Here is a 12500-nt window from a genome sequence, read left to right as displayed (position 1 = left end):
TAGTTAGATGAGAAATTCATTTTAGAGTTTGGGCCACAAGATCGGCACTAGTGAGATGTGTGCGGCACATCAACAGGTTTTATTTAAGAGGGAGGTAGTGTCATGTAACATATCCAGGGCTTTCTCACTCTTTGTCATTCACTTATGATACATTTTTTTTTTTTCCGTTTGTCATTTTTTTTAATGTACTACATTATAGGGTTATATGTTCCATCTGCATTTCTGCTCAGAATTGTAATCAATTAGAATAGTAGTATAGAGTACTTATCAGTTCATTATGCTCTTTACACTTTCTTTATATAGAAAGCAACTTTTTTTCTGCATTTTTTTTTTTTTTTACTTTTGTAAACTAAAATGTAAGAAATAACTATCCCAATCCTAAAACAAAAACAAAAACATGAAGGGTTGGAGAAGAAGAAGGCATCCTGTGCCTACAGCTGCAAGTGCCACAGCAGAAAGTAGCCATATTGACAAGGATCACACTGCAGCCGCTGCCCATGGTTTGGTTCCCCTTCTTTTTCTCCTTCTACCTCCACACCATGCACCTCTGGTACTTTAGAGCTGGAGGTCAGCATCTTACTGTGTGTCATCACTCTCTGAAGTTAGTACTTGGTTGAGACCATGGATGGGTGCCATTCAATCTTGTCTTTCTGCTGGTGCTATCTTTGTCAAGGATTCTAAACTAAACCTATATTACAGTAACTATAGTAGTTCTAGTCATAATTTCCATCATGTCTCTATAAGTATAACTTATTATGATTGTTATAATAGGAAAATATCAATATTCTCCTTTGTCGACATATTCACATCACCAGTGTCCAGTTGGTTAATGAACATGTGACAGACATAAAAGGTCTCATTTGCTTGTGTTTCATCACCCTTGCTCCTCCATTGCACAACTGCCATTAGCATAACTGGTATTATTACCCATTATTGATTCTGTATCTTTTCCTATGGAGTCAGCACAGTAAATTGGTTACACCATTAATATATGACATTGAGGCTTTGCAATGAACTGTATATGGAATGTATAAATTGATGAAATTGAAGACCATTTTTATGTGGTCACAAATGGAAAATGTAGAAGTTATTTAACTATAATATTTGCAGCAACTCCTTCGACCATCATTCTTCACTGATAAACAGTTGATGTATTACTGGTGATTGATCTCTGTTCTTTTTCCCAATAGTTGTAAGGAGGAAAGAGCAGAGCCCACAGGAATTGGTATTTGAACCACAGTTATTATTTGTTTAGTTACGAAGCATTCAATTACTAGGCCTATTTGACTGCTGCACCTATTTACCCTATTCTTAAATATTTGGGGAAAAGTTTCTATTTTTCTTACTATTATTATCATTATTATTGCTTTTATTTATATTATGATTATTATCATTGTTATTACTATTATAAAGTTATTATAACAGTAATGATAGTAATAAAGATTAAAACTTTTTTCATGGCAAATCAAGGAATAGGGTAAAAAGGTTAGGTCAAGTAGGCTTAATATGTAACTAGTAAATCATCTCTGTGTAAGAGAAGCATAATGAAAAGTGTACGTATATATGCACCCCCAGCATCAATGGATCAAATCAGATTTGCCCCCCCAAAATTCATGCAATACCATTTACTTAATTCAGGTAACTGGTATTATATGTTTTCTTTTATATACTTTTTGCATTAACCCATTGCAGACAGGATTCATAATATACATGATGCAGGAGCCTTGGCCTGATGTCAGGTGTCATAACTTACATACATGAAGTTTGAGGATTTTGGATCAGTGTTACTTTATTGTGCTATGAGTAATGAGGGAGTGAGGATGACAATTGCAGTCATAATTACTATAATTGGTGTAATATTAAGCAAAATGAACTTCACCTAACATCCAAAACCTAGATGGCACCACTTTCTTCTATCACCAGCAGGAGAGAGAGCCTTGAGTGCCACCCATCCATGGTCTCTAGCCAGCACTGTCTTTATAGAGCGATGGCACACAGCGAGTTGCCGACCTCGTGCTCTAAAGTACCACCAATGAAGCATGTGCAGGCAAAAAGAGAAGAGTAAGGGGACTCAAACCATGCCTAGTGTCTATAATGTGCTCCTGTGCTATTAGGGATGCCTTGTACTGTGGCACTCATAGTCATAAGCACAGGTTTCCTTCCTCTTCCCTATCTCTTCATGTTGTCTTCATTTTGGATGATTATATTTTTGTTTTCATTTGCGACAGTACACAAATACGAAAAAATAAAGTTGTTTTTTCTCCTCCCAGAAAACGGCAATATTTCTATCGCACTGAGTATAAAGAAAATGATTAGCTGATATGAACCCTATACTACAACTTTTGTTAACTGCAGCATTGACAGAGCCTGTGATATGACACATATAAGTCTCAATACAATAAAAATTAAATCACAAAATGGCTCTTTATAATGAGTGACAGAGAGTGGGAAGAGTCAATATATTTTGCGTGAAGCTGCCTCATTTTGAAACAACACCTATCCTGGAGACTGGGCAAGCAAATCTATCCCCCATCATCAATGGGTTAATGAGAAATTGGAGGTAAAGTCAAACATAAGATATGTCTTCATAACAGACACTGTTTCCCTGATATCAGAGAATATAGCTTTTGGACAACTGTGCAGTTGCATCAATTTTTATTATTATTATTTTTTAGATTTACCGTTAATGCTGGTTTGAAATAGCTGTATTTTAACCCATTACAAGTAGGAATAAATTTGCTTGCTCAGTCCCAAGGACGGGCAATAGTGCCACCTATGTGGTACCCCAGATGGGTTTTATTTCAGTGCGAGGAAACTTTACATGACATATTGCAATTTTTCATGGCCTTTCGCACTTTCTTCTGTTCACTTATTGTAATATGGGAGCCACACTTGTGTTCATCTTTCTTTGTGTTTTACTATATTGTGAGACTTATATGTGACAGACTTTATCAATGATGCAGTAATCTAAAATTGTAGTATAAGGTCCATATCAGCTCATTATAATCTTTTTACTTGGTGTGATAATAGTATTGCAGTTTTATGGGAGGATGAAAACTTTATTTTTTTCATATTCATGTACTTTCATAAACAAATATGAAAGTAATAACCATTCACAAATGAGATTACATGAAGAGAGTGGACACTGGACGTGGTCTGAGTAATCTCCCTCTTCTCACTTTGCTTGTATATCCTACATCTCTAGCATTTTAGAGCAGGATGTTGGCATCTTACTGTGTGTCATCTCTCTCTGAAGATGGTGCTTGCTAGAGACCATGAATGGGTGCTATTTGTTCCTGCCGATGGTAGGAGAGAGTGGTACCAGGTTGCTATTTGTTCTTGCCGATGCTAGGAGAGAGTGGTTCCATCTCTCTTTGGGATTCTAGATTAAACCTATTTTGCAAAATATTATGGCAATTATAGTAAGTATAATTGCAATGGTCATCATCAGTCACTAAATAAAGTTATTACTCATAGTATATAGAAACACAGTGATCCACACTCCCCCAACATCACAAATGGTGTGACGACTATTGTCATGTATGTCATGATGCACGCCATCAAGCAAAAAATTGTGGGTTGTGTATGTCACGACACCCTTCTACAATGGGCTAATACATACTACATATTTTAGGAACCACTCTGTAATGAACACTGATAGGTACTGTTGTTAGCACAGTTCCCTTGTACAATATGGTACTGTTTAGTTTTGTGGATTAGGAGAAAAGAGAAATTTTCAAACCTATGCACCTACTTGAATTATAACTTTGTATTTAGATTGATTATTTTTTATATTTAGCCATCTGCATATTGTTGGACTGTAAAGACAAGTAAAGAAAATCACAACTTAGATATCCATCTGAAACTAATCTAGTATTATTAGTTATTATACTAGGATTCCATGCTATCTCTTAAACCAATAAATCTAAATATTACACACATACCATAGTGGATTTAACTTGTGCCCAATATTATATGTTATGTTAGTTTGGAAAAAAGAACCATACACTTAATAGGTTTACTGAAAAGTTTGACAGAGTTGTCAAAATCCTCTCAGAAGATTAAGTCTAGGAGAATTTTTCTATCATTATTCCGACCATTTAGTAAGCCTGGTTTGTGCATTGAGAATTTTTCTGCCATTGTATCAACATCGGAGACTGTTCTGTGTTTCATAATGTTAGTTTCTTTGATTTCCTATTTGTTGTATCTGACATATCATAGCCATTAATCTCAAGGTGAACATAATGATAAATTTCCATCAAAGTGAGGTTTGTTTAAAAAAAAAAAAAAGAAGGAAAGTAGGTTAGCTTTTACAAGTCAATTCTTCCTAGTGTTGGTGATTCAATTGAATTTATCAGAACAGTAGTTAAGAGACATATAGCTGTAGTTATTCAGTCCTAAAGTCAGCTGAAAGCAAGATAGTATAAGATCTCTTCACAACATTTGCGCAGCATATTTAAAAAAGAAAAAAAAATGTATATTTATTAGTATTATTATTTATTTATTTTTTTTATTATTTTTTTTTTTTTTTGAGGGGGGAGTTAAAACTGGTATGGAATTTTGACGATTTGAAACAGAAATAATGTAATGGATACATTAACCTGTTGGAGTTGGGTTTAAATTTGCTAGCATGGCCCACAGATGTGGCACTTTAGAGTAAGGGAGCAGTACATGTCACTGCCTTTTTTGCTGTCTTTCATTCACTTGTAATAATAGAGCCATTTTTTGCATTTTTCTTTATTATGAGCCTTGTTATATATGCCATCTGACAGACTTCTTCAGTGATTTAATAGACTGAAATTGTAGAATATAGTCCATATTAGCTCATTATGTTTCCTGATGGTCAATTTTGATAGAAGTACTGCAGTTTCATAGGAGAACAAAAAAGTTTCTTTTTTTTTAACCCACTCACACAGGATGACGTGCTGACACGTTTCGTGGTTTTCGCGTCAGATGCCGCCGACGAGATATCTGGCCAAGGCCGGCGCTCAGGGTGAGCGAGCGGGCAGCCCAGGCTTGCGGCCCGTGCGCCTGAGAATCTCGAAGCATTCAGATGATGCGTTCGAAAACCTCGGTATAGCGACCGTGCAAAGCCGGAATGGCCCCGGCGTGAATGGGTTAAGTGAAGAAAGAAAATCAAGAGGCAGAGGGTGTCATAATAACTGCTAGTACCAAAACAAAAATCTGCCATACTAACACGTGGGCTCATTGCAGCCACTGCACATGGTATGGGTCACCTTCTTCATCCCATTCTGCCAGCATATCTTCACATCTGGTTGTGTCATTGCTCCTTGAAACTAGTCCTCATTAGATAGTTTTCTTTCCTGCTGATGCTAGGAGGGAATAGTGCCATTTGTGTTCCTGATTTTTAACTAAAACTATTTTGGTGAATATATGGGCAATTACAGTGATTATATTGAGAACTGTAATCATCAGGACCAAAATTCGACCATCAAGACAGTGTTGACGACCATCTGCAAGGGTAACCCTTGGTGGATGGGTGTCATGACATACATGTTGCAGGAGATTTTTGCCTAACGGCAGGTGTCGTGACTTACATGACTTGGGATTTTGGATCTTTAGAGAGTGATGACAGAAGTTGTGACCTCTTGCTCTAAAGTACTTGCGATGAAGGATGTGCAGGCAGAATGAGAAGAGCAAGGTTACTCAGACCATGCCCAGTGTCTACAAGGTCCCCTGTGCTAGTAGGGCTGCCTTGTATTGTGGTATTCACAGTCATAAGTACAGTCTTCCTTCCTATTCTTCTTTATATTATCTTCATTGTGGGTAGTTATATTTTTTGTATTCTATCATACTGAGTATAAAAAAATAATGAGCATTAATATGGACTCTGTACTATAATTTTAGTCAACTGAATCATTGATAGAGCCTGTCATATGTCACATACGTCTTTCAATACTATAGAACACAAAAATGGCTCTAGTTTTACAATGAGCGACTGAAAGAGAGTGGAAAAAGTATAAAGCTGCCTCATGAGTAAGGAGTAATTCATAGATTTATTTACATAGAGGATGCTTTTTGCATGTTTGATGCAATAACTGTACAGTTTTATATACATATACAGTATGTGTAATAAAGACAATTTATTAATTTGACTTCTTGTGATACAGGTAGCCCGAGTTTTAGAAGAAGAGAGGATATAGAAGAGAAATATTTTTCAGTGATATTTTTCATGTTACAAAATGACTTTCATATTGGTTTCCAAAGTAGAATTAGTTAAGAGAGGGATCCGCCTTGCTGGCCATGTCTGATGTTATTCTGTTTATGTGTAAGATTAATGATAAATACATTTAGATGCTGTTGTAATGATTACATCATTAATCTTTCCTTTTCTTTGCAGCATAATCGGTTTGTGTCCCAAGCACGGGAGAGTGAGCCAGATGTTGTTTTTGTTGGGGATTCGTTAGTAGCAAATCTTCAGTCTACGGACCTGTGGGAGAAGTGGTTCGCCCCCATGCACAGTCTCAACTTTGGCATTGGTGGGGACCAGACACAGCATGTCCTCTGGCGTCTGAAAAATGGGGAACTCGAGTGCATCAGACCCAAGGTAAGACAATGGAATAATGAGAATTAATCCTATGTATTAGTTACATTTCCTTTTATCTCATCAAGGATGGTTTTATTGTAATGTTTGTCTTTTGATGTTAAGCCTTACCCTTAAAAAAACATTATTCCTTCAACATAGTATTTACACTACAATTTTATGATAAGTTTAGTTCAGAATACATTGTGCAGAATCGTAATTGTTAGATTAAAACAGGAATTTATTTTATGTTAATGTTAGCAATTATTTTTGTTATATTACTGATTTTTTTCGTTTGTAATATCTTTATATCATTTTGCTTAATTTCTATAAATATTTTCCCGAAATTTGTGAGCTTTTCGTATTTAGTACAGATATCAACTGTTTCAACGTACAAGTGCACATAATTTTTTCTGCTAGAGATGGAAAATACAGGTGTTGATCAAAAAGATTTTTAGTAGCCATATAAAAGCAAGCCTGAAATTGATTCCACAGAGGTGTTAAAATCTAAGAGGATAAACAATTATTGCAGACTTTTTCTCTATCTCCCTCCTGGTTTATGATCTGTTATTCATAATGTAAATTATATGTTTTATTCATGAAAAGATATTCATAAAATTGAAAGCACATGGTATTATTTCTCGCTCTTTTCTTTTTTCTTCTTTATCTTTAGAATTGAAGGATTATGTCTGCCTTTTTAGGTCAGAATAACTTACGGAGTGATGTTAAGTAAATTAATTATCTTAGCTTGTTTTTTGTTTTTAGTAAGAGGATTTGGATAAGAGTGTGTAATTAGATTTAATCTAAGTCTGTTCAAGAATCTATGATGAATCCTCTTGTGTTTTTATTCACTTATTTACAATGTCAAGTCATATTTAGGTACTGATGACCCTTTTTAACCCATTCACGCCGGGGCTATTCCGGTTCTAAATGGTCGGAATGCCAGGGTTTTTAAACGCATCAGCCTAACACTTCAGGATTCTCGGGCGCACTAGCTGTGAGCGAGCACTGTAAGCCCGCTCACCCGGCGCGCCAGCCTTGACCAAATATCTCATCTACATCTGACCCAAAAAACACTGAACGTGATAGCAAGTCAACCGGCGCAAATGGGTTAAGCTTAAATAAAAAAGAAAATTGACCGAATTCAATATTTTTTTTCTTTTTATTACAGGCTGTTGTGGTCTTAGTTGGTACAAATAACCATGGGCATTCTGCTCAGGAAGTCGCAGGTGGCATCACAGAAATTTGTCACACAATACGAGATAAGCAACCAAAATCATATATTATTGTTTTGGTAAGTAAACGATAATTGGAACTACTCCATTCTTCTTAACACTGGACTCTCACTTTTTCCTCTCTTCTTCTTCTTCTTCTCCTCCTCCTCCTCCTCCTCCTCCTCTCCCCCTCTTTTCTTGTGTCTATTTCTTTCTTTACTCACTCTCTTCTCTTCCGCCTAAGAAAGAAAAGTGTAAAGTATGTTTAGATGTGTATATATATATGTGTGTGTGTATATATATTTTTTCTTCTTCATCATCTTCTTCTTCTTCTTCTTCTTCTTCTTCTTACAAGTAATCTTTGGATGGGGGTGATGCTGAACCTTTACAGAGAAATGAGGAATATTGGAAAGCATTCACCTAAGCCCAGCTTTTATTTTCTTATCCAGACATTACTTCCCCGGGGAGAAAAGCCCAACCGTTTGCGTGAGAAGAATGGGCAGATCAACGAGCTAATGAAGGAGGCAGTGCGGGACATCGATTTGTGTCAGGTAAGGTTTCTTAAAGATTGAAGGCTATTTTGACGTATTGTACACATTATTCCATATCTGTGCAGACACATATTACCCAATTATAAGTAGTAGACACCAAGTAACCTGAACCTGAGTGCTAATTTGGATATTTGAAAAGTATTTTCTGCACTGAAATATGTATGCTTGTGTGTCATTCATTATAAGTATGTGCTTTCATGTGCTAATAGAGGGTTTAATGATCTAGTTATGAACCCAATCTTGAGTAAGCAATTTCGTCCTCTTCCTTAGGTGGTAAACATCGATCGAGACTTGGTCATGCCAGATGGAAGTATAGATCACCGTGATATGTATGACTATTTGCACTTAACTTGGCAAGGTTACCGCCGTGCTTTTGAGCCAGTCTTCGAGTTGTTAACACAGCTGCTCCATGAAAACGACAAGGTGATTTTGAATGATGCTACGCTGGCATCACCTGCAACTGACAACCCCCCCTTGGACAACCCCAGTCCCTGTGCTGAGTAGTCTCCCAGAACTTCAAAATCGATGTGCACAGCTCACTATCACGACCACTCTGGCAGCAGATAGTCCCAACCATGACACCATGTGCTTGTGACACCCCGGACCAACATTTTGTGCTTGCGTGAAATCACTTATCAATGCTTGGAAAGGAAACAATGTGAGATTTTGAAGTCCATTACCCTAAAGGTCATATATAACATCTTGTCCAGTGCAGTATTGAAGCAAGCAGCTTGTATGACGCAGGTGATGAAATTGAAGGTTGGAATTCAGATATAAACAGCCATTTTCTAGCCATATTTCTTCTATAGCTATCTTGTGGATTCAGATTATTTATTTAAAACTTAGCCTTGTATTCTTACTACCTCAGACCATCTTGCATGACTCAGAGTGAATTGATGTCTCTCTCAATCAGCTTAACTTTAAAATACAGTGTATGAATACAGTGTATGGTTGCATCCTATAATTTTATACTAAACCTAAAGGCCACTGAAGAAATATATATTTAGTACAATGTTTCAGTCCATATTTGTGCAAAATAAGTTAATGGTTGTTTTATATAAAAAAAAATTATACAAAGCTCCACACATATGTGGGAGAGACATGGAAACCAGTGATACATTATTTTTTAGTTGGGAGTAATTCAATATTTTATTTGATATCATAGTTAAACAGTATGATGCTCATTAATAATTATAATTAATTTTGCATTGAACTAATCACCCTTTTATCAGTTCTTTTGATTTACCAAGAAGAAATTGTTTTACTCTAAGCGTAACATTGTTTTAAGGAGGGCTGTTAACACTGACATATAACAAGCAAAACCTGGCAAGATTTCATTATTTTTCAGTTTTGTTTAATGGATGTAGGAAAGAACTAAAGGGATGGACGTAAGTAACATCACTGAACATGATAGTGTATGCTTTTAAGTGTGACAATTGAAATCTTACCATTCACAAGGGCTTGCACAGTCCTGACTGCAGTCAGCAGGCAAATACCTTTAAATGAACAATGCATTCCTATGAACCAAAGTCTAGAACAGAGGGACTTGCTAAGCCTGTTCTTGTGATAATTTTAAGTGATCGTACTTTCAGTATATAAAATCTTTTGTTACTGATAATGTTAAGTTGTACATCTGCACTTTTCTTTTTAGTTGTAAATGCACATGCAGATTGTTTGGATTGTACAGTAAATTTCAGTATGGTTTTGGTGCACCCGAGGCAATAGGAGTGTTGCTAATTGAGATATTTTGTCAGCTATGTATAGGCATTGGTACAAATAAGCAAATGTGCATTTGCATTATATTCTATACTCATTATTTATATATTTTCAGTAATAAGTTTTGGCAGATAGGGCATAATATATGTATCCATTGAGGGTGCTGAGTCTAGTCCCAGTGTTTTTTTTTTTTAGATTGGATCATATATATATTTAAATGACATGGTACCCTGTGATCAGTGTTAGAGGCCTTCAAGCTCTCCATTATGCCACATTCAGAAATATCCACTTTTGTGCTACTACATGTAGCCTAGTAACATAGCCAGTTTTGAGTGTATGCTTTGAAATACAATAAAAGTTTTGTGTTAGCATTTCTTGCTGAAACGAGTCATTTTGCTTTAATGACTTATATATGAAAAAAAATATATATATATTTGTGGTTCTGAAAACTGATGATACTCCCATGCTGCCCAACATTAATTTTTTTTTTTCTTTTTTATAGATTTATCATTGGTTGTGGAGCAATCACTGCAAAGGTTGCAAAATATATGACTTCATTATTAGGCAGAAGAAAACGCTTCTTTAAAAGGGTCCATTTTCATTGCTGGATCAGGCAATGCTTTTGTTACAATTCATTCTAGTTTGCTTAATCTTTTTACTCTCAACAAAGCTAACCAAGCTAGTGTAATGACAGACAAGCACACAGGGTAGCTATGCATGATGCTACAATTCCCATCAGCCTGGAATTTTGGTTGGGTGCCTTTTTCCTCGACTTTCCACCTTTATACTAATAGTTGCGTACAGTGACGTTACAGCACCAAAGAATGACTGACATAAGTAAGAGATTTGCCAGAAATGGTCTCAGAATTGGAAGATTGATAGTTTAAGTAGTTCTATTACAAATAGATGAAGTTTTTTGCTGAAGTAAAGTTAGTATGTGAATTTAGAATGTGAATATTTGAATTAGGCTGTATGTGACTCAGTGGAATGGGTTATGTTATTTCCGGCTTTTGAACATCAGTGCAAAATATGTTCAAGTGAGCTTCCCTTTGCTTATATAATGAATCTCATAAGCTTATCACTGTCCAGCTTTGGGCATTTCCAGGATATAGTTTGTCTATGTGTCATGCTTTTCACATATTTAAGCTTATTGCAAGTAGTGATTGTGTACATTTATTCACTATTGTCTTGGCAAAAGTGTGTAAAGTTCTTAATGAAGATGATCCCTGGATTTGCTCATTTTGCATACGACAAGTCGGTTTCATTCATTAGAACTTCAAGCAAATGGATTGATTTCATGTTCCACAAGGTCATCCTATTTCTAAGGTACTTAATAAGCAACTAAATCTTTAATGAAAAAATAAGTCTTGAATGTGGATTTACACCAAAGAATTCTTGTTGATGAAAACTAAAAAAACTGAAATGTTTGGTTGTTGGCTAATACAAAATGGTACCTAATATGAAGTTGTCCCAGTTGTATAAATGACAGTATGATCGCTGTTGAATAATATATTTTTTGTGAAAATGTGTACCATAGGAATGGGAAGAATGCCGAGTTGAATATTGCCTTTTAATTCAAGAAAATGTTTGGGCTTCTGTTATAACAGAATGGATGCTATTGCTGTTTTCTTTAGTTGTATAAAGAATTTATCAAATTGGTAAAATGTAATACTTATTGTATTTTCTTGTTGACAGTTCTGCATTTATATTTCCTTTTGCAGTTCACAGCAAATTTGGGCCTCTGCATTATTGCATAGATCATCACAATGATGTTAATTGTACCCCCACACAAATAGTAACACCACTGAAATGGAAGTCTGCTGCAGCTATGTGTGTGAAGCATAGTGGTCCAATGTACGTGTGCCTGGGTCAGAGTAAAGCCTTTTTAAATGTATTTCTCTGTGATATGAGGAACCTTTTAAACTGGTGGCAATGTGGCAGCTCTTGGTGGCAAAGGCTATCGTGCACCTGTCTGTTTCATGTATGATTAAATTATGATAAAGTTTGTCTTTTGTTTCTCTGCCCCATATAGTAATGGTAGACTAAATTTTTGGCATATACTTAATAATAACAGATATAACATTCACATACTTGGAAGCATATATGATATTCATAAAAAACAAAGCTTTCTGTGATATTCAATATGATCAGTTTTGATATTCTGGAATTAATATTGCACTTTATAAGCAGCATTTTGAAAACATTACTTGTGTCATGCAATTGTTAAGCACTATGCACAAAGACAGTTATTTTGTAAGTGGAAGTAATTGTCCAAAACTCTATTGAAATATTAAATTAAAGGTTTGAACAAAATATGTTTATGACTTAAAGAGAGCAAAATAAATTAATATACAGTGTAAAAATCAACAACTCTTATGAGCTCGATTTTCATTCCTTTGCACCAGATATCGGCAACCCAGAATCCGTGAAGAGCCACTTTCCTCTACCTTGGCAGAAAAAAACTGCTTCAGGAGC

General features: G+C 35.7%; 1 protein-coding gene across 1 annotated transcript in view; it reads left to right on the top strand.

Moving 5' to 3' along the window:
- The window catches only part of Paf-AHalpha (Platelet-activating factor acetylhydrolase alpha), a 13971-nt gene extending 1941 nt beyond the window's left edge, over positions 1-12030 (top strand). The window contains exons 2-5 of the mRNA XM_043018167.2: positions 6362-6568; positions 7716-7838; positions 8208-8309; positions 8580-12030. Of these exons, the coding sequence (XP_042874101.1) occupies positions 6362-6568; positions 7716-7838; positions 8208-8309; positions 8580-8813 (666 nt within the window). The 3' untranslated portion in view covers positions 8814-12030. The remainder of the gene's footprint in view (positions 1-6361; positions 6569-7715; positions 7839-8207; positions 8310-8579) is intronic.
- Positions 12031-12500: the final 470 nt, after the last annotated feature.

The sequence above is a fragment of the Penaeus japonicus genome, unplaced genomic scaffold (assembly GCF_977035675.1).
Source record: "Penaeus japonicus unplaced genomic scaffold, GWHDUDI00000001_assembly GWHDUDI00000004, whole genome shotgun sequence".
Lineage (NCBI taxonomy): Eukaryota > Metazoa > Arthropoda > Malacostraca > Decapoda > Penaeidae > Penaeus > Penaeus japonicus.
Note: the sequence above shows the minus strand (reverse complement) of the source record. Positions and strands in the feature narration are given on the sequence as shown.